Source organism: Acinonyx jubatus, chromosome C1, assembly GCF_027475565.1.
Source record: "Acinonyx jubatus isolate Ajub_Pintada_27869175 chromosome C1, VMU_Ajub_asm_v1.0, whole genome shotgun sequence".
Classification (NCBI taxonomy): Eukaryota; Metazoa; Chordata; class Mammalia; order Carnivora; family Felidae; genus Acinonyx; species Acinonyx jubatus.
In genome coordinates, this window is record NC_069381.1 from 179,145,327 (window position 1) to 179,172,252 (window position 26,926).

A 26,926-nucleotide genomic window follows, 5' to 3' on the forward strand; every position below is an offset into this window, starting at 1 on the left:
TGGGCCAACCCAGCCTGGATCTCAATGAGCAGATGGGGCGCTGGATTAAGAATGTCAGCCAGGGGCCACTTTAAGCATTTCTTGGTCAAGATGACTTATGTTACAGGGTGAGGAAATCCCGACAGTAAGAGCCTGTACGAAGTGAATGGCGAGACCCAACAGCTGAGGGGGGGCATGAGCAGTCAGCTGATGGATGGAGTCACAGTCAGAGGAGTCCAGAAGGGGAGTCCAAGGAGAACCCATGAAAAGACTCACAAGAGAAAACTTGAGATTTAAAGCCCTGCCAAGCCCAGAGAGCTCCAAGCAAAAGCAGCCCAGGACCAGAAGTTCCACTCTGCCCTGCCTTGCGGTTGTACATGCTCCAAACTGGAGTGGTCAGGCTCAGCAGCCATCATTACAAAAAGAAAGATGCCAACTCCATCCTTTTCCCCAGTGGCATGAAGCCGACTGACTACAGGTCCTAGGTAAGTTTCTGGAGAGTTGAAGCCTCTATTTTAAAAAAAATCTAAGTACTGATTGACATATTACATTGCACTTTCTGATTCTGGAATCCAGGCTGGATTTACAAGTTAAAATGACTGTAGGTCATTTCATTGCCTGACAGTAACCAGAAAAATCGTGATGCTGCCCAAAGTTTTGTCCAAGGGCAGGTGGAAGTTTCCCCTGTGGCATAAACTCAAAGGGGGAGTGGAGACAAACCCCAAGTAGCATCAGTTTAATCAGAGAGGTGGGAAAAAGCAAAGTGACACATGCTGTCTGGATTCGGGAACTACTTTAGATCCATTACAGAACAGAGCAAGTTGGCAAGTGTGCTGATGTGGGAGCCAGGTGCTCAGCACAGAAGCGGTGGCATGAGCATATGGAATGAGGAAAAGTAAGCAAGAACCCTGGGTGGATGGACTGAAGTTGGCTATACATTACAAACTCATTACCTCTAGAATATGTGAATGAGTATGGGTGTGTACATGTACTTATCTGGATGCACATATATACTCGTCTATATGTGTATGCGTGTGAGTGTGAGAGTACATGCATATTTTTAAGTTTTCTCCCCTGAAAGGACCAAGAACCAAAACAAGGCAGTAGCACCCAGATCTAGGTCTCTAGAACCAGGACTCCACAGAAAAATGGCTGGTTCCAGGGTTGAACAATGGATGAGCTTGCAGCATCTGGTGCCAGAAAGTAAGAGAGCTAAGTAATAATAACAACAACAACAATAATAATAATAATAATAATGATAATAATAAATGATGGGACCTAGAACAAAGTACAGAGGAGCCAGCTTACAGGTGCTCCCACTGACCAAATCTGGAACAATTTGAGCAAAAGACTTAAGGATAGTAATGCATTGTAAACCACTGGGGGGAAAAAACCCCAAGGAATTCCCAAGTCCATCCCAAAAACACATAAGTAAAGGGAGAGATGGGAAAGCTGTTGTGGACTCTAGAGTGGCAGGGGTCAAATACAGCGGGAGTGCTGGAGTTGGAACTATCATGGGAAATAACTTGATCAGGCAAGATACATCAGTGGCTACTAAATCTGGGCTGGGGTGAATGTTGCTGAGGAACAGGATATTGGCATGGCCGTGAAATGTCTCCCTGCCTGACAATTAGTTGCAAGGGGTAAGGCAGTAATTACACGTTGAAGAAATCAGACAGCACTCTGTCTGGGAGATCAAAATTTATACCAACAGTGAGGAATAAATGATATCGTGCACCTCCTAGTGTGATACTCTGAGGACACAATTTCACTAATGTGGTGTTTTGGCTAAAAATGCATAACTTGAATCTAATAATGAGTAAATATCAGCCCCCAATGAGAAATGTTCCATTAAAAAGACAAGAGGAGACAAATTCTTCAGAAATGTCAATGTCATCCAAGGCAAAGGCTAGGGCAATGTTCGAGATAAAAGGAGGCAAAGAAACGTGGCGACTAAATGCAATTCTAACCCTAGACCAATCTGTAGTGAACAGGGAAGATGCTCTAAGGGACACGCCTAAATCAACAGACAAATTTGGAACACAAACAGTAAATTAGATAAAATAGTGTATTCTTGCTAAATCCATTAAACTAATAATGGTACTAGGGTAAGATAATCTCTCTATTCTTAAGAAATATACATCAAAGTATTTATTTAGGAGTAAAGGGTTGTGATATGTCTAACTTACACACAAAAGCTATATTAACAGGAGGTGAATGTGGGTTCAGGGCACAGAGGTGTTCTCTGTACTATTTTTATACTTGCCACTTTTCTGTAAGTTTAAAATTATTTCCAAATAAAAAGTTAAAGCAAAAATTATGATGTACTCTTTTGGCACTTGAGGAGATTTGGCTTTTGGTTTGGATTGTGCTTCATAAACACCTAGACTTCCAATATGTGTGACTTCCACTGGAGAGATCTTTGGATCTAGAAGAAAGGGAGTAAGATTTTGCAAAAGGGCTTCTGTCCAGCCTATCCCATGCAGACATACCCTTACCACCTACCTGCAAGCAACCTGCTCTCCTCTGGGCCTTATCAATGCGAAAGCTACTCCTACAGCAGGTCTTAGAAGCTTAGGCTAAGGTGTGACTTAGTTTTAAACATAGATTCTTGCTTTTTTTTAGTACCCAAGACTTCAACGAAAGTATTTCCTTATTTTTAATGTTTTCTTTTGATGTGTACTTAAAACATATTCCGATACCAAAAGTGTGAGCTCTTTAATGGCAGAAACTTACCAAGGTTCATAACCCCTCTTAAAAAGAAAACCCTTCCATTTTTAATTATAGTAAAATGCTGTGAAACAATTTTAGGTCACAGACATTCACACGCAGAATTCTAATCATGAAAGCAGTGGGCGGTTTCCCTGCTTGCCTGGTGACGCTGAAAGAGACCCTTATGAGTCCCATCCATCAAGGAGTAAAATCATTTTGGTCCTCATTATAGTTATATGGAGGAAATATTTTTATGTTTTAATTTAAAGATATCGCTCCAAATAGCACAGGGCTCAGTTAATATCCTGAAACAAGATTCTCCAACCTTGCAGATTTGTACTGGGAATGGCTTACAGCTGACTTTCTCAATAGAGAGCTACATTATTAATGACGCCCCAGAAGATCTCAGCTGAGCAGAAATGAGGCTGGTGGTAAAATTAAAATAAAATATTAATACAATTGACTTCAGCACAGTCAATAATCAGTAATCAAAACCAACCGCACTGCAGGGCAGGAGGCCTATTTAATTTGTAGTTTTACTCAGCCACACACATTCGTGATCACCAGGGGCCACTTGAAATGCTTCACAGGGCTGAGGTAACAAGACTTAGCCATTACTAACAGGCTTTTTGCAGCTGCCAAAGAACTCAGGGTCAGAGATCGGGTCCATGAGGTATGATCGAATGATATTAGCCCGTAAACCTTTCGGTGCCTCATTGGTCATTTTCACCCCATTCTGCAGTACGGACACAGGGAAGTTTGGTGACGGGTAACTTGTCAGCCAAATGCGGAAATCTGGATGCGTCGATTCTGGGCTTAACTCCTGCAAAAAAAGAAAATTAGACACAAATGGGTGTCTAAAATCCAAGGAAACTCTCCGCATCATATGTGCATGGGATGCCCTGGAGGTGGGAGGAAGCATCTTTACAAAATAGAGCCTACTGCTGCAATTCAAGGCAAAGGTCTTAAAATCTGATTCTGCCCCTGAAACAACACACTTCGTTGAGAAGGCCCGGACTGTTGCCGTCCGTCTTGAAAATTTAAATCACAGGACTATAAAGTTCGCAGAGGTATTATAGAATTTAGAGTTGGTCGCAATAGAGACTAAGACATTCCCCCCAAAATCTCATATCTTAACTGATGTGCTGAAATATTTATAGATATAATTCTCTGCCCAAGAGCCTGATTAAGAATAATCCATTCTTCTTGCTGTAGCCAGGTTGTGAGAATGAGCAACATCAGTCAATATTAAACCAAGTGAGATGAAAAGAAAAAAAGAGCATTTTGAAAGGTGAAGTATTAAATATCACTATTAGCTATATTTTCTTAAAGGGATATTCAAGTTGGTGCAAGGGAGGATAAGAGAACACTTACTTAGCACTGTCTTAAAGGCTGTATAGGCTAGGAACGATTACCATGGGCCATTCCCTGCTTCCTGTTCAGTCCTGCTCTCTATTGCTACCTCCTTCGATTGTCCATATCAGTAGTATCTTAAGCTGCAATTCTTTATCAATAAAACATTTTTTGAGCACTCCTGTGGTCAACGGGTGAGGGTGAATTAGGAAGGATGCAAAGATGCCTGTGTTCTTTAGTAACAACAGTGGAGAGTGAGGGCAACATTTTTCCCTCGTACCAGCTGCCCTAGGCCCAGCGACTTCAGCAACATGACTCATGGGACTTTGGGCTAGGTTTGCCAGCCATCAGGGACAACTCTTCTCTCTTACGTGATTCTAATGGGTATATATGACACAGTTCAACAGGAATGGCCTAGAGGGGAAGATGGCGGTTTAGGAAGACGCTGAACTCACTGCGTCCTGCGTATCACTTAGATTACACCCACAGCTGCCTAAATAACCCAGAAAACCACCAGAAGACTAGCAGAACAGATTCTCTGGAGCCAAGCAGAGACAAGAGGCCCACAGAAGAGGGTAGGAAGGGCAGATAGGCGGTGCGCGCTCCATGGACCGGTGGGAGGACGCCGGGGCGGAGGGGCAGCCCTCCGGCAAAGCAGATGCCCCGAGTCTGGCTTGCAAAAGCGGAGGGGCCGGACAGAGTGTGTTCGGACAGCAAGCGGGACTTAACATCTGGAAGGTTATAAGTTAACAGCTCTGCTCGGAGAGCGGGAAGGCTGGAGGACAACGGGAGGGAGAGTTGTTGAGCCCCGGACGACAGAGCTCAGCTTGGCGGGGAACAAAGGTGCTCGCCAGCGCCATCTCCCTCGCCCATCCCCCAGCCAAAATCCCAAAGGGAACCAGTTCCTGCCAGGGAACTTGCTTGCACCGCACAAACACCTAACGCTGTGCTTCTGCAGATCCATCCCTATGGCGGGTCTGACTCCTTCCTGGTGCCGCAGGGCCCCTCCCGCAGCAGATCACCGAAGGAGAAGAGAGCTAAGCCTGCCCCTCTTGCCCCCATGCACCTTGCCTACCCACCCCAGCTAATACGCCAGATCCCCAGCACCACAAGCCTGGCAGTGTGCAAGTAGCCCAGACGGGCCACGCCACCCCACAGTGAATCCCGCCCCTAGGAGAGGGGAAGAGAAGGCACACACCAGTCTGACTGTGGCCCCAGCGGTGGGCTGGGGGCAGACATCAGGTCTGACTGTTGCCCCGCCCACCAATGCAAGTTATTCAAGACAGTACAGGGGAAGTGCCCCACAGTTCTGCACCACTCCAGGGACTATCCAAAATGACGGAAGAATTCCCCTCAAAAGAATCTCCAGGAAATAACAACAGCTAACGAACTGATCAAAAAGGATTTAAACAATATAACAGAAAGTGAATTTAGAATAATAGTCATAAAATTAATCGCTGGGCTTGAAAATAGTGTAAAGGACAGCAGAGAATCTATTGCTACAGAGATCAAGGGACTAAGGAACAGCCAGGAGGAGCTAAAAAATGCTATTAATGAGCTGCAAAATAAAATGGAGACAACCACGGCTCGGATTGAAGAGGCAGAGGAGAGAATAGGTGAACTAGAAGATAAAATTATGGAAAAAGGAGAAGCTGAGAAAAAAGAGAGATAAAAAATATCCAGGAGTATGAGGGGAAAATTAGAGAACTAAGTGATGCACTAAAGAGAAAGAATCTGTGCATAATTCGTATTCCAGAGGAGGAAGAGAGAGGGAAAGGTGCTGAAGGTGTACTTGAAGAAATCATAGCTGAGAACTTCCCTGATCTGGGGAAGGAAAAAGGCATTGAAATCCAAGAGGCACAGAGAACTCCCTTCAGACGTAACTTGAATCGATCTTCTGCACGACATATCATAGTGAAACTGGCAACATACAAGGATAAAGAGAAAATTCTGAAAGCAGCTAGAGATAAACGTGCTCTAACATATAAAGGGAGACCAATAAGACTCCTGACTGATCTCTCTACTGAAACTTGGCAGGCCAGAAAGGAATGGCACGAGATCTTCAATGTGATGAACAGAAAAAATATGCAGCCGAGAATCCTTTATCCAGCAAGTCTGTCATTTAGAATAGAAGGAGAGATAAAGGTCTTCCCAAACAAAAACTGAAGGAATTCGTCACCACTAAACCAGCCCTACAAGAGATCCTAAGGGGGATCCTGTGAGACAAAGTACCGGAGACATCGCTACAAGCCTGAAACCTACAGACATCACAATGACTCTAAACCCATATCTTTCTATAATAACACTGAATGTAAATGGACTAAATGCGCCAACCAAAAGACATAGGGTATCAGAATGGATAAAAAAACAAGACCCATCTATTTACTGTCTACAAGAGACTCATTTTAGACCTGAGGACACCTTCAGATTGAGAGTGAGGGGATGGAAAACTATCTATCATGCTACTGGAAGTCAAAAGAAAGCTGGAGTAGCCATACTTATATCAGACAAACTAGACTTTAAATTAAAGGCTGTAACAAGAGATGAAGAAGGGCATTATGTAATAATCACAGGGTCTATCCATCAGGAAGAGCTAACAATTATAAATGTCTATGCGCCGAATACAGGAGCCCCCAAATATATAAAACAATTACTCACAGACATAAGCAACCTTATTGATAAGAATGTGGTAATTGCAGGGGACTTTAACACTCCACTTACAGAAATGGATAGATCATCTAGACACACGGTCAATAAAGAAACAAGGGCCCTGAATGATACATTGGATCAGATGGACTTGACAGATATATTTAGAACTCTGCATCCCAAAGCAACAGAATATACTTTCTTCTCGAGTGCACATGGAACATTCTCCAAGATAGATCACATACTGGGTCACAAAACAGCCTTCATAAGTATACAAGAACTGAAAACATACCATGCATACTTTCAGACCACAATGCGATGAAGCTTGAAATCAACCACAGGAAAAAGTCTGGAAAACCTCCAAAAGCATGGAGGTTAAAGAACACCCTACTAAAGAATGAGTGGGTCAACCAGGCAATTAGAGAAGAAATTAGAAAATATATGGAAACAAATGAAAATGAAAATACAACAATCCAGACACTCTGGGATGCAGCAAAGGCAGTCCTGAGAGGAAAATACATTGCAATCCAGGCCTATCTCCAGAAACAAGAAAAATCCCAAATACAAAATCTAACAGCACACCTAAAGGAAATAGAAGCAGAACAGCAAAGACAGCCTAAACCCAGCAGAAGAAGAGAAATAATAAAGATCAGAGCAGGAATAAACAATATAGAATCTAAAAAAACTGTAGAGCAGATCAACAAAACCAACAGTTGGTTTTTTGAAAAAATAAACAAAATTGATAAACCTCTAGCCAGGCTTCTCAAAAAGAAAAGGAGATGACCCAAATAGATAAAATCATGAATGAAAATGGAATTACTACAACCAATCCCTCAGAGATACAAGCAATTATCAGGGAATACTATGAAAAATTATATGCCAACAAACTGGACAACCTGGAAAAAATGGACAAATTCCTAAACAGCCACACGCTTCCAAAACTTAATCAGGAGGAAATAGAAAGCTTGAACAGACCCATAACCAGCGAAGAAATTGAATCAGTCATCAAAAATCTCCCAACAAATAAGAGTCCAGGACCAGATGGCTTCCCAGGGGAGTTCCACCAGACATTTAAAGCAGAGATAATACCTATCCTTCCCAAGCTATTCCAAAAAATAGAAAGGGAAGGAAAACTTCCAAACTCATTCTATGAAGCCAGTATTACTTTGATTCCTAAACCAGACAGAGACCCATTAAAAAAAGAGAACTACAGGCCAATATCCCTGATGAATATGGATGCAAAAATTCTCAATAAGATACTAGCAAATCGAATTCAACAGCATATAAAAAGAAGTATTCACCATGATCAAGTGGGATTCATTCTTGGCATGCAGGGCTGGTTCAACATTCGCAAATCAATCAACATGATACATCACATTAATTAAAGAAAAGATAAGAACCATATGATCCTGTCAATCGATGCAGAAAAGGCATTTGACAACATCCAGCAACTTTCTTAATAAAAACCCTCGAGAAAGTCGGGATAGAAGGAACATACTTAAAGATCATCAAAGCCATTTATGAAAAGCCCACAGCTAACATCATCCTCAATAGGGAAAAACTGAGAGCTTTTCACCTGAGATCAGGAACACAACAGGGATGTCCACTCTCACCGCTGTTGTTTAACATAGTGTTGGAAGTTCTAGCATCAGCAGTTAGACAACAAAAGGAAATCAAAGGCATCAAAATTGGCAAAGATGAAGTTAAGCTTTCACTTTTTGCAGATGACATGATACTATACATGGAAAATACAACAGACTCCACCAAAAGTCTGCTAGAACTGATACATGAATTCAGCAAAGTTGCAGGATACAAAATCAATGTACAGAAATCAGTTGCATTCTTACACACTAACAATGAAGCAACAGAAAGACAAGTAAAGAAACTGATCCCATTCACAATTGCACCAAGAAGCATAAAATACCTAGGGATATATCTAACCAAAGATGCAAAAGATCTGTATGCTGAAAACTATAGAAATCTTATGAAGGAAATTGAAGAAGATATAAAGAAATGGAAAAACATTCCATGCTCATGGATTGGAAGAATAAATATTGTCAAAATGTCAATACGACCCAACGCTATCTACACATTCAATGTAATCCCAATCAAAATTGCACCAGCATTCTTCTTGAAACTAGAACAAGCAATCCTAAAATTCATATGGAACCACAAAAGGCCCCGAATAGCCAAAGTAATTTTGAAGAAGAAGACCAAAGCAGGAGGCATCACAATCCCAGACTTTAGCCTCTACTACAAAGCTGTCATCATCAAGACAGCATGGTATTGGCACAAAAACAGACACATAGACCAATGGAATAGAATAGAAATCCCAGAACTAGACCCACAAACATATGGCCAACTCATCTTTGACAAAGCAGGAAAGAACATCCAATGGAAAAAAGACAGTCTCTTTAACAAATGGTGCTGGGAAAACTGGATGGCAACATGCAGAAGATTGAAACTAGACCACTTTCCTACACCATTCACAAAAATAAAGTCAAAATGGATAAAGGACCTGAATGTGAGACAGGAAACCATCAAAACCCTAGAGGAGAAAGCAGGAAAAGATCTCTCTGACCTCAGCCATAGCAATTTCTTACTTGACACAACCCCAAAGGCAAGGGAATTAAAAGAAAAAATGAACTACTGGGACCTTATGAAGATAAAAAGCTTCTGCACAGCAAAGGAAACAACCAACACAACTAAAAGGCAACCAACAGAATGGGAAAAGATATTTGCAAATGACATATCGGACAAAGGGCTAGTATCCAAAATCTATAAAGAGCTCACCAAACTCCACGCCCGAAAAACAAATAACCCAGTGAAGAAATGGGCAGAAAACATGAATAGACACTTCTCTAAAGAAGACATCTGGATGGCCAACGGGCACATGAAAAGATGCTCAACGTCGCTCCTCATCAGGGAAATACAAATCAAAACCACACTCAGATATGACCTCAGGCCAGTCAGAGTGGCCAAAATGAACAAATCAGGAGACTATAGATGCTGGAGAGGATGTAGAGAAATGGGAACCCTATTGCACTGTGGTGGGAATGCAAATTGTTGCAGCCACTCTGGAAAACAGTGTGGAAGTTCCTCAAAAAATTAAAAATAGATGTACCCTATGACCCAGCAATAGCACTGCTAGGAATTTACCCAAGGGATACAGGAGTACTGATGCATAGGGGCACTTGTACCCCAATATTAATAGCAGCACTCTCAACAATAGGCAAATTATGGAAAGAGCCTAAATGTCCATCAACTGATGAATGGATAAAGAAATTGTGGTTTATATACACAATGGAGTACTACGTGGCAATGAGAAAGAATGAAATATGGCCCTTTGTAGCAACGTGGATGGAACTGGAGAGTGTTATGCTAAGTGAAATAAGCCATACAGAGAAAGACAGATACCATATGTTTTCACTCTTATGTGGATCTTGAGAAACTTAACAGAAACCCATTGGGGAGGGGAAAGAAAGAAAAAAAAAAAGGAGGTTAGAGTGGGAGAGAGCCAAAGCATAAGAGACTCTTAAAAACTGAGAACAAAGTGAAGGTTGATGGGGGGTGGGAGGGAGGGGAGGGTGGGTGATGGGTATTGAGGAGGGCACCTTTTGGGATGAGCACTGGGTGTTGTATGGAAACCAATTTGACAATAAATTTCATATATTGATTGATAAATAAATAAATAAATCCCATGAAACCAAAAAAAAAAAAAAAAAAAAAAAGAATGGCCTAGAGATGGAGGCACCACGAGGAAACAGGCACAAATATCAAACCTCTAATGTAAGGCCTGAAGGATGAGAAGATCTTGGTAAGGCAAATAATAGGAAGAATCGTTTTTCAGATGGAAACATTAGGATGGCCTACATTCTTGAAAAAGTATGCTATACCAAAGTGAAAGAACTTCAAATGGCTAGAGCATAGAAGTCAAGATGCAAAGTGGCCAGAGATGAAAACTGAGAGGAAGCAAAGGTCAACGAGGAAGGGTGTTGTAAGCCAGGATGGGGGTTTAAACTTTGTCTTGCACGCAATGGAAAAGTTTTAAGCAGGGAAGCAGTATTTATTCACTGACTCAGGAAATATTTATCGACTGTCTCTTTGGACCAGGCACAATTCAAGGTGCTGGAGATAAAGGAGAGAAGAAAACAAAGTCACTGTTCTCATGGTGCTTATATTCCATTAAGAGATACAGACAAAATGGTGACAAGTGGCACAAAGAAAAATACAACCGGCTCCTTAACGTTTCAATTGTGTGTCTGGACTGTGCAAGTTATATCATTACCTTGGCTAATTAGTAACCCGTGGGACTCCTGAGTTAGGGGCGGTCCAGAGTCGTGGGTAATTACACCAAATACATTTTCTCTATGTTTGTTGAAATCAAGTGCCAGGTTTTCTGTTCCTCAGTTGAGCTACATGGGGTTTCTTCCTGGAATTTCTGCCTACCAGAATAGGGAAGTGCCCTAACCCGCTGCAAGAACAGCGGGATGGGGGGCGAGGAGGGAGTACTCCTTTGGATTCAGACTGATCCTCCGTGGCAGGGTCACTGGCTAAGTAGGTGAGAAGTCAGTTAAAGTAAAGTTACATCCCGAAGCCTTTTGGTTTAGAGTGACTACATGAATTTCACCCTGAAAAGCCTCCTTTGTTGTCTTTGGTCCGCTGCTGTGAAAAGTACATTGGTGTCCATTTGCCCTGTGGTTTAATCCCATGTTTGAGGCTGCTCTTATGGATTAAGGAGATTTGCAACTCACTGCATGAGCCTTGTCCCTGTTGAGAGGGACTGGATGAGGCCTGACTGCGTGATCTCCTCTGGTCTCCTAGTTCCCAGTGCGAGCCCACCTCTCCTGTAATCCAGGCATGCCACTCGCCTGTAGCCCTCCAAACCAGAGACCAGCCATGTCACTGAATGGCGTGTGTATCAGTAATTATGTGGGGGGAATACCATCTCATAAAAATAAACTTGCATTTTTACCTCACAAACTTTCTCGAGGGTTGGCATCCAAGAAGTGGCAAGGTGACAGTTCTGAAGAACAACCCATGTTCCTTCTTTGACAGCTTTTTCTATCATCTTCATAGCTATGGGCCCTTGGCCTTGACCAAGGGATAAAGAGCTAAGCTTTGATCCCCCATATCCCTGTGTACAAGAATAGCAAAGATGTTATGTAACAGTACACCCTTAAAGAAGAATCAGTGTTATTCTTTACAGGAAATGTTAACACTAAATATGTTAAAATTTAATTATGTAGAATCCCTCAACGGTCTAACCATATGCAGCCCTACAAAATTCTTACTGATTAAGAATCTTATAAAAACTGAGATCAAAAGCAAGTCAGTTCAGGTCATAAATAGTCATGGTAATAAATGGAAAATTCTGTAGGGTCTTTGATTGTTGACATAAGGGATAGAAAAAATATTAAGAACACTTTTAACCTGAGGAAACAGGAGATGAAAGGACCCAGCTGTCCTGCAGCAACTCCTAAAATCCAAAGCTGAAAAGAAAACTACGAACAGACAGATGAACTTGTTTCTGTTTCCTCCAGATCTTTGAATAATTATATTTTAATTAATTTCATTGCTGCATAGAGTTCGGTGGAAAAAAAAAATTAACTCCTAATTCCCCTTTTAAAGTTTCTTTAAAGGATTCTGTGGGAATATGTGTCCAGAGTGCATTTCTACTATATCCTGATTCATCTGCAGCTTCTGGAAACAGTGTCTGTGACTCCTTGAGCTCTTTCTTTCCAGGGCAGTTACATCAACACTAGCGGGCAGAAGCAGCAGCAAACAAAATAGAGCCCGGTGCTACCATTTCTGGACATGGAGATAGCAAGTGAAGACCATGCACGGAGAACAATGGCAGAGAACAATCAAGTCGTACAATGTGGGAAGAGAAATGGAGAGGAACTGGGAAGATCTCAAAGGATCGGAAAGATCATGTTGATTTGGAAGGAGTCCCACCTAAAATGAATACCTCTAGCATCCACACCACTTCCGCTCTGGCCCACCATTGCTCTTTCTGGCCTTTTAGCAGAGGCCCCACCCCCACCCCCCACTCCAACGAATGCCCTGCTTCCATTTTGCCCTACTCAAGTAAATTCTCCTCACACGGGCTAGGATGAGCTTTATAAACTACAGATCAGATTGTGTCACTGTTGCTTAAAATCCCGTGACACCATCCCACTGTATTCAACATCCTTAATGTAGCCACAAAGGTCCTATGTGGATCGGGCCCCTCAATACGTCATCTCACACCCCATCTCCTTCAGTGGTGACAGCCACATTCCAGCACTTCTTTAACCGGTGGTAAGTGCTGTGTCATAGGATCAATCCCCAAGTATCTAAGAATTACCCCCAATGGAAAAAAAAAACATGAAATATTAAAATAAATTGGCCTAGTAAAGAGTATTGTAATCCATCAGCTATGCAGCCTTTGAGAAGCCACTTAAGCTCTCCATGCTTCAGTATCCCTCCCTGTAAAATGGAGATGCCGCTCTTTACTTCATAGGATTGCTTTAAAAATTAAAAGAGAAGTGTGCATGACAAGGTCTAGCAAAATTAGCAGTATGGATAAAGCACAGTAAAAGTGGTGGTGCTGGTTTTAGAAATGTCAGTATTATTTCCATAAAATGTTATTTCGATTAAACCAAAAGGGAAAAAAAATCAACTAAAAAAATGTCATCACCTGGGGCACCTGGGTGGCTCAATCGGTTAAATGTCTGACTTCCGCTCAGGTCATGATCTCACAGCTCGTGAGTTCAAGCCCCGTGTTGGGCTCTGTGCTGACAGCTCAGAGCCTGGAGCCTGCTGTGGATTCTGTGTCTCCCTGTCTCTCTCTGCTCCTCCCTCTTTCACTCTCTCTCCCTCTTTCTCTCTCTCTCAAAACTGAATAAAAACATTAAAAAATTTTTTTAAAAAGTAAAATGTTGTCACCTGTTCATGAAGATTTTCTTATTCTAGGTTGAATGATGTAAGAAAATTTCCAGTAAATTCATTTGAATAATTTTAAAGCCTTGAAATATAAATATGGGAATATATTCTAACCTGGTAATGTGACTGTAATATAGGATTGTTCTGGAAAGTCAAGAAGGTCCCCCTTTAGAAATTAGAAGGGAGCGCCTGGGTGGCTCAGATGGTTAAGTGGCCAACTTCTGATTTCGGCTCAAGTCATGATCTCACAATTCATGAGTTTGAGCCCCGCATCGGGCTCCGTGCTGCCTCTCCCTCTCTTTCTTCCCCTCCTCCACTCATGCTATCTCTCTCTCTCTCTCAAAATAAATAAATTAAGTTAAAAAATAAAAAAAGAAAGAAATTGGGAGAAGGGACAGCATCAGAGAAAGATCCCCCCATGGTCACTGTCCAGACTTGAATTAAATCAATCCACACTCATATGCTGGTGTAATGTCAAAGAGTCTCTCTGTGCCCCCAAAATAGAAGCAAGTGTCCCTCAAGCCAAATTCTGGTCTTATAATTTGGATATGGAAAACTGTTTTTAATGTCAGTGCTGTCATTTAAATATTTTCTTGAGGGGCACCTGGGTGGCTCAGTTGGTTAAGCTTTCAACTCTTGGTTTCGGCTCAGGTCACGACCTCACAGTTTCATGTGGGTTCGGGGCCCGCATCAGGATCTGTGCTGGCAGTGCAGAGCCTGCTTGGGATATTCTCTCTCTCTCTCTCTCTCTCTCTCTCTCTCTCTCTCTCTGCCTGCTCGTACTGTCTCTGTCTCTCTCTCAAAATAAATATATAAACTTAAAAAAAAATTAATATTTTCTTGAGATTCTGTCAACTTCTGGAACCCTACTCTTTCAAAAGCTAAGTGAGTGATAAATTTTTACCTTTCCCTCCCACCATTTTGGATAAGCAAGTTTGTGTTTTAAAAAATTTAGCCAGAAAATCCTTTATTTATTCACTTTTATAATATCAGACAAACCTCATCTATTTTAAGGTACCTGGTCATCAGCAAATTTTAGAAGAGCAGCCATGGGATCTGCTCCTGGAGAGAGCACAAAAATCAGGGGTGCACAGCAGTTACTATCTCCAAATGCCTTGGATAAATCAAAGGGGGGTGGTTCAATGAACATGCGCCCCAATCTGTTGATTATAAATTCTTGCAGCATTGGAATAATCTAGAAAGAGACAAGAATATATTTGAAAGAATATTCAAAATCTGCTTACGAAATTAAAAAGTTCAGATTCAAAGATTTTTGAGAGAGAGAGAAAGAGAGAGAGAGAGAGAGAGAGAGAGAGACAGTGCAAGTCAGGGAGGGGCAGAGAGAGAGGGAGACACAGAATCTGAAGCAGGATCCAGGCTCTGAGCTGTCAGCACAGAGCCTGACGCGGGGCTCGAATTCACGGACTGCAAGATCATGATCTGAGCTAAAGTCGGACGCTTAACCATCTGAGCCACCCAGGTGCCCCGTAGATATTTTAAAACAAAGGACTCTAGGTACATTAGCTTAGTTATTTGTTAATAACTCCACCAGGAGGGTCCAAGACATGACTTTATATAAACGTCTTTAGATAGAAAAAAAACTTATAAATTATTTAAATAATAAAAGATAAGTGGTTGGTGATGCCGGAATTCAAAGGTATTTTTCTTCCCTTCACGGAGCATTCAATACCTAGTAGATGAAGGATGTGAGAAACCCTAACTCTTTTACTTAACTTTTAAAATACCATGGGCTAAAAGTCCACAACTCAAAAGTAGAAATTTTAGAATTATTTATACAGTACTATACCATCAAGAAAGAATTGATACAGCTGGGAAAACAAACAGAAAGAAAAAAGAAAAGGACTGTGAAGGAGAAACAAGCCATACTCCTGAGAAATAGCCAAAGCCATATTGCATAAGATTCCTGATAACGGGGGCACTTAGATGGCTCAGTCTGTTGAGCATCTGACTCTTGATTTTGGCTCAGGTCATGATCCCAGGGTTGTGGAATCGAGCCCTAGGTGGGACTCCAGGCTGACCATGGAGCCTGCTTGGGATTCTTATTCTGAATGCACACAGATGTCAAACTTATTGCAGGAAACTAAAAATCTCCTGTCTATCCCAGGGATATTACCTTTCTCATTCTTCTTTTCCCATAGCTGGTCTTTTCTCACTACATTAAAACACCAACTAACAAAGGAAAATGAACCTTTTTTCTCTTCCCAAGGCTGACTTCTTCACTAAATTATAGCTTTACAAACAAAACAAAAGCACATGGCTTCTAAGTGCATGGTGTTACTTTTAGTAAGTTTGAGCTATCAATGTCCCCTCTCTTATGAGTGTTTTGGGCTGCCATTGGCCACTGCTCACATGCAGACGCGACTGGCTAGCTGTCAGAGCTGGAGAACTAGGTCAGGGGTGTGCACACGAGGGGAAGCGCGGACAAACTTCAGTGTTCCTTTTTTTTAATGTTTATTTATTTTTGAGAGAGAGAGTGCACAAGCAGGGGAAGGACAGGGAGAGGGAGGGAGACACAGAATCAGAAGCAGGCTCCAGTCTCTGAGCTGTCAGCACAGAGCCCAATGCCGGGCTCGAACTCACGAACAGGAAGATTATGACCTGAGCCGAAGTCGGACGCTTAACTGACTGAGCCACCCAGGTGCCCCCAGTGTTTTCTTTTTAATGTTAAAACTGAGCACGACTTGCTTGCTCCCAAGACTGAACTGTAATTCTCAAGGTAAATTAAGCTGTGCTTGCTGTTCGGTTTGCAAGGCAACAGAATTGGGTTTGCTTCTGCCATCGGATTATGCCAGCATTAGGTCTGTAAACGAAATCTGTCAGTAACAAAAATTGCAGGCTAATTTAAGCAATCACCTTCCCAAAGGCAGGGAAGAAGTTTGTGGTTTTCCATTTATGTTAATCTATGTGTTGCAAGTTCCTGTAGGATTTATTGGAGGTCAGAGAGACATATTCACTACTATTTGACAAGTTTCTTACTGAAAGCTGATTAATTTGCGTTTTGTTTACTGTTCAGGAGAGAATGGTGGCCAGAAGCTCATTTTGTGAATGGGCTCAAAACATGGCACACCTCAGTATTTATTCCCTTGATATGTTTCTTTTCATCAATCAAACACTATAAAATATTAAATTCCATAAGAAAGTATGAGTCCATCTCATTTTTCCTACTGGTGATTGACTGAGCATCTTTTACATTTTTCTAAATTAGAGCATGGGAGAACCTGGCACATGCAGCCCGTTTCCCCTGGGTGGACTCTGTATTGAGGACAGAGCAGTGGAAAATTGTGCTGGCAAATAATATCTAATGCAAACTAGAGATTGAAGCACTGCTGATTTTCCTGGTGGATATATTATCTCATATATATGAGATAATAAAAATTTCCATAGCATTAGCCCAAATTCTAGCCTCATATAGCACTGTTCCTGTCTCTGGTATGCCAATGCCATGTTACTTGGGAAAACCATTCTTAAAAGTATCATAGCCATATATTATTTTTATTTTGTTTTTTAATGTTTATTTATTTTGAGAGAGAGAGAGAGCAAGCAGGGGAGGAACAGAGAGGGAGAGAGGGAAAGAATCCCAAGCAGGCTCTAAGCTGTCAGGGCAGAGCATGTTGTGGGGCTCCATCCCACAAACCATGAGATCATGACCTGAGCTGAAATCAAGAGTTGGGTCTTAACTGACTGAGCCACTCCGGTGCTCCATGTATTATTTTTAAATATATAGATTCCAAAGTCAACAATTTACCACTAGAACGTGGAATACCTGGTAACAGTAAGGTTGAAGGGTTTGAGGTAGCTAGTGATATAAGGGCATACTAATAATTTATTTATATTAAGGATCATAGGCGCATAGTATAGTTAATGGTAACCGGTCAGTTAGGTTAAATTGAATTATGCTGCAGTAGCAAACAATTTCCAGATCTCAGTGACTGAACACAACAATTTCTCATTGTGACAAAGTCCTGTGGGTGTGTAGGCAACTCACCACCAGTGCTGGCTCAGTGCTCTAGCCTGCTTAGGGAACTTAAATATCAGTATGTGCTTCCTCAATTTTGATGGCAGAGGGAGTGCCCTGGAGATTCTCAACGCTGGCAATTAAATGCTTCTGCCCTGACACTTCTCACATTTTATTGGCCAGAGCAAGGTTTATAGCCACAGTCCTTCACCTCCTGTGTGTGTGTGTGTGTATGTGTGTGTGCGCACGCACGTGCAGAGGAGAACTGGAAATCCTGGCCAATAGCATTAATGTCTACACTCATCCACCCATCCAAGGAAAACTCTAAAGGAGATATGGAAACATTGGGGACAAAGTTACAAGTCAGGGTGCAAAATATTGGACAGAGTAGCTAAGAGAAGTATAAAACCGTAAATTTCACCTCAATTGATTTAAAAGCAAAAACATACAGACAAAACCCCCTCAACTTGAATATCTAACTCCTCACCTCCCTCAAATATACTTTAAAAAGAGACTGAATACGGAAAGTAATGTTTGATCTATTTGGTAGCTCAATGTATTTTCAGCTTAAAATATCAACTTTTTTAAGACATAAAACTGGGGAAAAGATATTTATAGGGGAAAGGCTGTAGTTAGGAAATGGCTCATTAGTCACTTTTAATCAAACTTAATATAAAACATGGATAGAAGCCTCTTTGTTTTTTTCAAATACTGACGGGAGAAGGTCAGTGGTACACGCAGAGTCATTTTAGTATTAAGAGTCTTTACCTGGCTTAGAAAATAGAGTAAAAACCTTTGAAAATTAAAAAAAAAAAAAAGCTTCTAGGGAGGATGCTGTTTCAGGCCAGAGGGTGAAGCATTCCGTCTTCTTCCATATTTAATACTTGTAGGGGAAACTTCTGAGGCTTAACACTAAGTGGCAATTCACTTTTGAAAGGGCTACCAAGGAGGAGAGCATTTCATCAGTTTAATACCTGACTCCTAAACAATTGTGGCTGCTTCCAACACCCCAGGGCAGGGCAGCGTGGTGACTTTTGCGGGCCCTAGTCACCTCGTGCATCCCTTCCCCCATGAAAAACAAGTAAGAATTATGTTTTACAATTGTTTCAGGGTAATTACAAGCGTTAACAAGTCCAGGTTATATTTTCCATTTTTAAAAGGAATTCAAACATTTTCGTGAACACCTAGAAGCATCCTGGGCCCTAGGCACTCTGCCTAATGGATCCTCGGCTGCTGGCTAAGAGCACACTGACAGGCCAAGCAAGAATCGCTTATCTTCATTAAACAGACTATGGCTTACAGAGGGAAGAATGCCTCTACCCCACATTATCACTGGTGCAGGTAAGAACTTTTTAAAGTATGTTGCTTTCACCACCTAAGTTCCAGTTGTTTGTTGTTAGGATGGAATGACTGACTTATATATATTCCTTAGCAGCTCAAATTGTGGCTACAGTAAGTTTTGAAATCGTTATGTATTACTTTTACTTGGCTAGTAACAAAAGACGATTAGGATGTTTTTTCAAATTTTCCTCAATCTACCTAATATCTATAGTGTTTCAGAGAACATAGATATGGGTCATTATACTTAAGTGACTAGGTTTTTGTTTTTTGTTTTTTGTTTTAATTGGAGGCCAATGGGGTCACCTGGTGGCTCAGTTGGTTAAGCAACAGACTCTCGATTTCAGCTCAGGTCAAGACTCACAGGTCGTGAGTTTGAGTCCTGTATTCGGCTCTGTGCTGACAGCGCAGAGCCTGCTTGGTATTCTGTCTCTCCCTCTCTCTTTCTGTCTTTCCCCTGCTCATGCTTGCACAGCACACCCTCTCTCTCAAAATAAATAAATAAACTTAAAAAAATTAAAAACATAGAATATAGTGATGCAAATGAGAATGTCACTGAGCACTGAAATTCGCTGACCTGGACAGATGAGCGGATTCACTGGTTATATAATGTATCATTTAAAGAAATTAAAATGAACAGTATTGACGTTTTCCTTTGTAGTCAGCAGTGATGAATGTCTTAAAAATGATATTGTACTTGCTTTCCAAAGGCCAACAAAGAACTATACATAAAGACAGGATTTGAAGAGCCAGAAATTCTACTAGATCTGTTTGGCTAATATCATCAAAGCGATCAGAATAAAAATGAAGTTACAGCATGTAAAGGAAGTAGGTTTTAAGGAATTGGGAAAGCATGAATTAAAAGGAAGAATCATGAAATAAATAGAACTAAAAAATATAGTCTGGTCAGCTACTAATTTAGTGTGGCTTTAAGGAGGTACAAAATTCTTGATAAAATGGCTGCATTAGAAGGAAGTGGGATTAGTTCCCCCAGGCTCCTCCACCTCCCCTGTGATTATATAAGGAAATATGGAAATACAGTAAACCAGACTATAATACGGGGGGGGGGGGGGGGGAAGGGGCGGACTGGAATCACAGAGCTGCTTTCAAAGCCCACACTTACCTTGTCTGGCCTCAAGCAACGAATGATAAGCATCCTTTGAAACTCATTTGCTTTATCTTCCCAATTTTCAGGAAAAACCTCATGATGTGGTTCCTAAAATTACAGTAGATAGAATTCAATTCTATTTTGGAGATTATTTCCCAAAAGAACAGTATTTTGATGTATAAGCTGATTTTTAGAGAAACCATGTAATGACTAAATGAAATCAAGAATGCTAATGTAAATTTTATCAGGCGGGGGCAAAGTTATGAAATAAGGAATGAAATGAAAATTTAAAACACCACAAAGGAATCAAAACTAGGGCATGAATTAAGCAGGTTAATGTCAATATGAATACAAATCATTAGACAAAATGAATCTCCTTATTAAAAAATGTACATATGGAGTGCTCCCATTATTTCTCCAAAGGCATTTAAAAATCTACCAACTACTGTCACCATCTATTTATAAAAAGAAATATATATTATAAAAGAAGAAAATTTATTATTATAAATTTATCATATTTCCTGTTTTGAACAAAGTTTTGGTATCTTCTTTATAAAGGTATATTTGAAAATGTATATAGTAAAAAGAAGCCAAAACAGAGAGAGCTATTAAAAATATGTAAGAGAGGTATTAAGAGCCCAAGAGGGGTAAATTTCAAAAAAAAGAAAAAAAAGGAGACATTTGGAATCTTAAAACCTCAGGGAAGGCTATGTAGTATCTCAGATTAGAAATCTCCATGCTTCTGCATAGTCAGTAAAATCTCTATTTCAAATTAGAATGAAGTACTCACAAAAACCTATTTGTGTCTAGGAAATATATTAAAAATATTTTTTAAATGTTTATTTATTTTTGAGAGAGAGATAGAGACAGAGTATGAGCAGGGAAGGGGCAGAGAGAAAGAGAGACACAGAATCTGAGGCAGGCTCCAGGCTCTGAGCTGTCAGCACAGAGTCTGATGCGGGGCTCGAACTCACAGACTGTGAAATCATGACCTGAGCCGAAGTCGGAAGCTTAACCCGACTGTGTCACCCAGGCGCCCCTCAAGGAAATATGTTTTTATTACTAACAGGGAGAGATCCAACAGCGATCCAGTCCAAATGTTTGAATTTATGTGTAAATACAATCTCACTGTCATGTCTACTACAAGAAGTAGGTAAATATTCTCCATATATCTGGCTCTTTATTTCCTCTTCCCGTCTTCCCTAAGGAGAGCTCTTTCTTGCATAATTAAATCCAAGAAAGCAGAATGTGGAGAGAAGAAATAAAGGAGTGGGAAAAAAATAACTACAAATTGGCAAAATATTAGCCCTTATCCTAAAAAAAAAAAAAGTGAGGAAAGGCAACAATTTCTATGTATTCTAGAAGGAAATTGTTTTAGACTTTGTCCTGACTATAATAGTCTCCAATTAGTGAGATAGGGCCCCATGAAAAATTGCTTGAGAACTATTAGCTTTTCCCTCTGAAAGAGGGGGGAGGTGGAAATTTTCTTTTGTCCATGGTTCTTCTAGGTAGACTAAAAACTAAATTTACATGAAACAGATTAACAGGAGAAAAAAATCTAGCGTTTGATTACATGTACACAGAGGGTCCAATAATGAAAATGAGACCCAAGGAAATTATCAAGGCAGGTAGTTTTTATACTTTTTAGACAAAGAGACCATAAATCTGTGAGGAATTGACAGGACAAAGACAATTTAACTTTGGGAGTTTCAATTAGTAAGGAATACTAAATAGAATTTGGGGTGGGGCAGTAAATGAGTAGAAAGTAACAAGGGTGTTGATACAGCCTTCTGTGCTCCAAATTTCTTATCTCTGGTGATAAGGATATCTCTTTTACCTCCTGGTACAGGAAGGGTACCTTTCACATGGGAGATTTATTTCCTGCTTTCAGGGGCGGCTCTGAGTGTCCTTGCATAGGCTGTCACTTAAGTAACTTCTTTTTAAAATAATCAATATGCCAAAATGGCATATTTTGGGTAGCCTGCCCTTGGCCCCTACACCTCATGTCAAATGACAAAAATGTTTATTAGCTTATATCCTGGATTTAGAAAATCTAAACAATAGCTCTTTTGTAAAATCTTTAACTCACCTGCTATTATGATTACAAAATCTAAATTGTTAATAAGTAAAAAGTTGGCATGGAAATTCAAACAATATTTTAAGGACCATGCATTTCTACACATTTCAAGGATTTGAATAGAAGTTCAAAACAGAACCATCAATTTAGAAGGTGCCGATGAGGGGTGCCTGGGTGGCTCAGTCGGTTGAGCGGCCGACTTCGGCTCAGGTCATGATCTCACGGTCCGTGAGTTCGAGCCCCACGTCGGGCTCTGTGCTGACGGCTCAGAGCCTGGAGCCTGTTTCGGATTCTGTGTCTCCCTCTCTCTGACCCTCGCCCATTCATGCTCTGTCTCTCCCTGTCTCAAAATAAATTAAAAAACATTAAAAAATTTAAAAAAAGGTGCCGATGATATAAATCGAAACCCTGATTTCAATGTCTGACCAGTTGTTTAAAGTTTACCTAAATCTTGTTTTTATTCAAAATAAAAAAGAAATTTAGCATTATTTTCTCCATTTAAAAACTTTGGAAAAAGCAAAAGTGTTAAGAACATACCAAACTATCATACACTTTTTTCCATCCATCCTTTAAGTGCACAAACTCCCTACGAATGGTTTTGAAGGAAGGTAAATCATCTAGTCGACATATTTCATCCCAGGATTTTTGTGGGAGCCAGGTACAAGGGTTGGTATGAGGATTATCCAATCCAATCCCACCAGTTAGCAGAAATCTCCACTCGGCTTTATTAACCTTCGGAAAACAAAGTAGCATGAAGAGTCAGAAATGAATTCATCATGTGTACATAGTAAATTTAAACCATTGAAAAAGAACTGGCTATTGATTTTCAAGTTTCAAGTATTGTCCTTATGAAATTCTATAGCTAGTGGTATAGCAGTTCAATATTTATTCATAAGAAAACATTTATCCATTATAACCGGTTTTGAAAATCGTTCCATTCTAGATAACCACTTTTTGATGATTTTCCTCCAGAATTACTAATCTAAACTTAAAAATTCTATCTGAATAAATGTTTTATTCATATAAACGACTGCTTGGCGTCTTACTGGCTCTAAAAATTGTGGGAAGACAGAGGGGAGGAGCTGGGGGAATCAGCAAAATGAAGGCAAGTGGGAGAGATAGGTTTCCAGGTAGGGAGTAAAGAAATCACAGGAATCAAAGTTACAGCGTAGGGAATATCATCAGTGGTGTTGTAGCAGGGGTCGGTGGTAGTTACACTTGCGGTACAGAGTTGATGAATTACTATGTCGTGCACCTGAAACCCATCCAACATTGGTGCGAACTATACTCAAAAGATAAACAAAAATAAAAATAGATAAAATAAAAACGGGGGGAAGACAGAAAGCCATCAATCTGCCATATCTTCAATTATTTTCCATAAAAAGGAAATGAGGTACTGCTATGAAACTTTTGCAAGAAATGCAAGAAAAATGCCTTTACTCCTTCAGAATTCAGCCAATGTATCACCAGACAAAAATCAGTAAATCTTTAGCACCTAAGTGAATAAAAGTGCATTTATACGATACTCTCTTTCATTCTTAAGGTGCGTCTTTTATTTTAAATGAATAGATTTGAAACACAGTAAAAATTTATGAAAGGTATTATTAAGCTCCAATGGTTAGATTGGACTAACTTGCACAAGTTCTTAAAAACATTACCATATACTCTATGTGATTACTTGATGTAAATATATCAACATATTTAGTAAATATATATACATACTTAAGTAAGATTCTAATAGAAACTATTTTATTTAAACTAAAACACACACAGATTGAAGGAATAACTACATAATGGACTCTGCTTTATTTATTTTGCCCCCTGTGTGAAGTTGTCTAGTTGTGATCTCTTGCCTTAACTGCAATAATTGTTAAATCACTTACAACCATCTTGTGAATACACACACATACTCCCATACAAATTAGTAAATTAATGAATCAATGTTAATGTTTTTCCTACAAATTATAACAGTACTGACCGCACGTTCATGTAGCAGCAGATTCATAGTTAGACAAAAGGAAAAGAGTAGTTTATCCTTTTCAAAGAGTGATCGGCAGACATTAACATACAGGGAGTAAGTAAAGTGATCCTTGAGAATTTGAAGCCTACAGGTCAACAGAAAGAGAAGTGAATAAATAAAAAATGCATTATACTTTAAAGAAAATGCTCTTAAGGAAACCTATTATAAACCATTTAGATGTATATTCTTCTAATCAGCTTTCTGGTCAATTACCCCCAAAACAATCAAGGATTGTCATTAACTGGGTGCACCAATTTGAGAGCTACACAATGTAGAAACACTTCAGTAGAATTGCGTTTTACTGTTGACTGATTTTTTAAAAAACACTTAATCTTTCTTTCAGAAAAGAGTCAATGCATGGTACATTAATCTGTTGCATTTAAAGATTTGTGGATGATTTTTAACTATAAAGCATTTCTTAGGGTAAAATTTGATTTTCTTATTCCATAAGTGCTTCCAAATGTTGTATGTTTTATATGAAATTAACAGATTAAAATTCATAGCCCCTTTATTAAATTAACATTTAGTACTGTGCTACTCTGCTCATAAGTCCATAAAAGCTAGAGAAATCACAAAACTTGATAAATTACATTTTTTTTAAGTTTGTTTTCAGAGTGCATGTGCGCATGCGTGGAGCAGGGGCACAGAGAGAGAGAGAGAGAGAGAGAGAGAGAGAGAGAGAGAGAGAATCCGAAGCAGGCTCCATACTCAGCACAGCGCCTGATGCAAGGCCTGATCTCAGGACCCCGAAATCATGACCTGAGCCAATACCAAGAGTCAGATGCCTAAACAACTGAGCCACCCAGGCACCCCAAGTACATTTTTATTTACTACATAGACAGAACATGAAAATACGAATAATCGCAATATTTGCAACTAACAACTTTATAGTAAGTGTTAACATGTGTGATCTGTATCCATAGCATGTACATAACACTTTAAACATTTTCATGTAATTATCTCATAAGGAAAATAAACCATCATTGAAACAAAAATTTCACAAATGTTTTATTACATTAGTTATAATAGTTATAATAGAAATAAAACAGTTGGCTGAAACCTTTGTGGAGAGCTAATGATTGACAAGGGCTGAAACTAAGCAGACCAATTTACCTGAAGGAAAAATTAGCAGAGTTTGATTTTGATGAAGAAAAATTTTATCAGTGTTTCTTAATGTGTCTAGAAAAAATAATCTACCAGTACCACCATATTGTGGCTATTTTCAAACTAATATCCCAGGGTACAGATCATCACAACTCTATTTTTTTCCTTACTGGCCTATTTCTTTAATTATTTTGTCCCCGGCCAGCATTCTCATAAAGAAAATTAAACAAATTGATGCATTTTATTTCTGGTTGAGAACTCTGAAAAGGGGCTTGATAGAGAGGGCTTTGAAACTAGTTGCTGAAATGTAGTTGAATTCTCTGAAGATTTAAAATAATACTACTCCTGTCCCCATTTTTATGCTAATAATGGTCTTTTCGCACTTAGTATTTAATTTGTCTCATCTGTAACAGTACAATTAATACAGGGTAACTCAGACTTGGTCTTTCTAGAATAAAATAAAAATGTCTACACTTTAAGACAAATTTCTTCTTGTAGATAGGAAGATTGAAGGGAAAATTATAATGGTCACTCATATTACAAGTTCAAGGTCAGTCTCATCAATGATAAAAACGCAGATTAAAATACAATATTTTAATAATTACCAGTGTGGACATTTATACTTATTGCAGTATTAGTTATAATTCAAAGGCTGGAGATTACTTGTGAGTCTTACATTAAGAAAATTATGGCACATTTATAAAATGGTATATTGTGCAACTATTAAAAATAGTTTCAGAAGAATATTTAATAACATGGAAAAAATGATCTTGATAGAAGTGGAAGGAAAAAACAACAGTGTGTGTGTGTGTGTGTGTCCACTTGTTTTCTCAGAGAGAGAGAGATTTCAGTTTGGTCCCTTTGACAAAGCTCTATCCTTGTTAGGTTTTTGTTTCTGTACTTACAGGCGTTTTGCAATAGTTATTTATTTATTTTATTATATTAACATTTTATAAGAAACAGATGAACCAAATTATGGCTATTTCACAGTACATCTCATAGCAATCATAACATATGTTTTTGTAATACTTAAGTAAGAATTACTACGAATAATAGTCATCAGAAGGCAAACAAAAATGGAGTGCATGGGTGGCTCAGTCAGTTAAGCGTCCAACTTCGGCTCAGGTCATTCTCTTCTCACGGCTCATGGTTCAAGCCCCGCATCGGGCTCTGCGCTGACAGCTCAGAGCCTGGAGCCTGCTTCCGATTCTGTGTCTCCCTCTCTTTCTGGCCCTCCCCAGCTCACACTCTGTCTCACTCTCTCTCTCTCAAAAATAAACAAATACTAAAAATAAATGTTATTTTAAAAACAGAAGGCAAACAAAAATGCGGTGCATGGGTGGCTCAGTCAGTGAAGTGTCTGACTTCAGCTCAAGTCATGATCTCATGGTTCGTAGGTTCAAGCCCTGCATCGAGTTTTGTGCTGACAGCTCAGAGCCTGGAGCCTGCTTCAGATTCTGTGTCTCCCTCGCTCTCTGCCCCTCCCCCACTTGTGTTCTGTCTCTCTCTCTCTCTCTCAAAAATAAATATAAAAAAAATTTAAAAAGCAAACAAAAATGAAATGTTTTTGCTGCTGAGTAAAATAAGAGATAATTTTATTAGTTGTTACAAGTTTATATCCTTAAACACCATCAGTCTTAACCTCCCAATCTCCTTCACCTGGCAACCACCACTTTACTGCTTTTC

The 26,926-nt window shown here is 39.8% G+C and overlaps 1 protein-coding gene across 2 annotated transcripts in view; it reads right to left on the bottom strand.

Moving 5' to 3' along the window:
- Positions 1-26,926, bottom strand: part of DNAH7 (dynein axonemal heavy chain 7) — a 260,013-nt gene that overhangs the window by 34,272 nt on the left and 198,815 nt on the right. For both annotated transcript variants that reach the window (XM_027054285.2, XM_015077964.3), the window contains 6 exons: positions 24,095-24,221; positions 22,654-22,848; positions 20,055-20,147; positions 14,636-14,812; positions 11,666-11,827; positions 3,314-3,514 (listed from right to left, as the gene is read on the bottom strand). In XM_027054285.2, the coding sequence (XP_026910086.2) occupies positions 3,314-3,514; positions 11,666-11,827; positions 14,636-14,812; positions 20,055-20,147; positions 22,654-22,848; positions 24,095-24,221 (955 nt within the window). The remainder of the gene's footprint in view (positions 1-3,313; positions 3,515-11,665; positions 11,828-14,635; positions 14,813-20,054; positions 20,148-22,653; positions 22,849-24,094; positions 24,222-26,926) is intronic.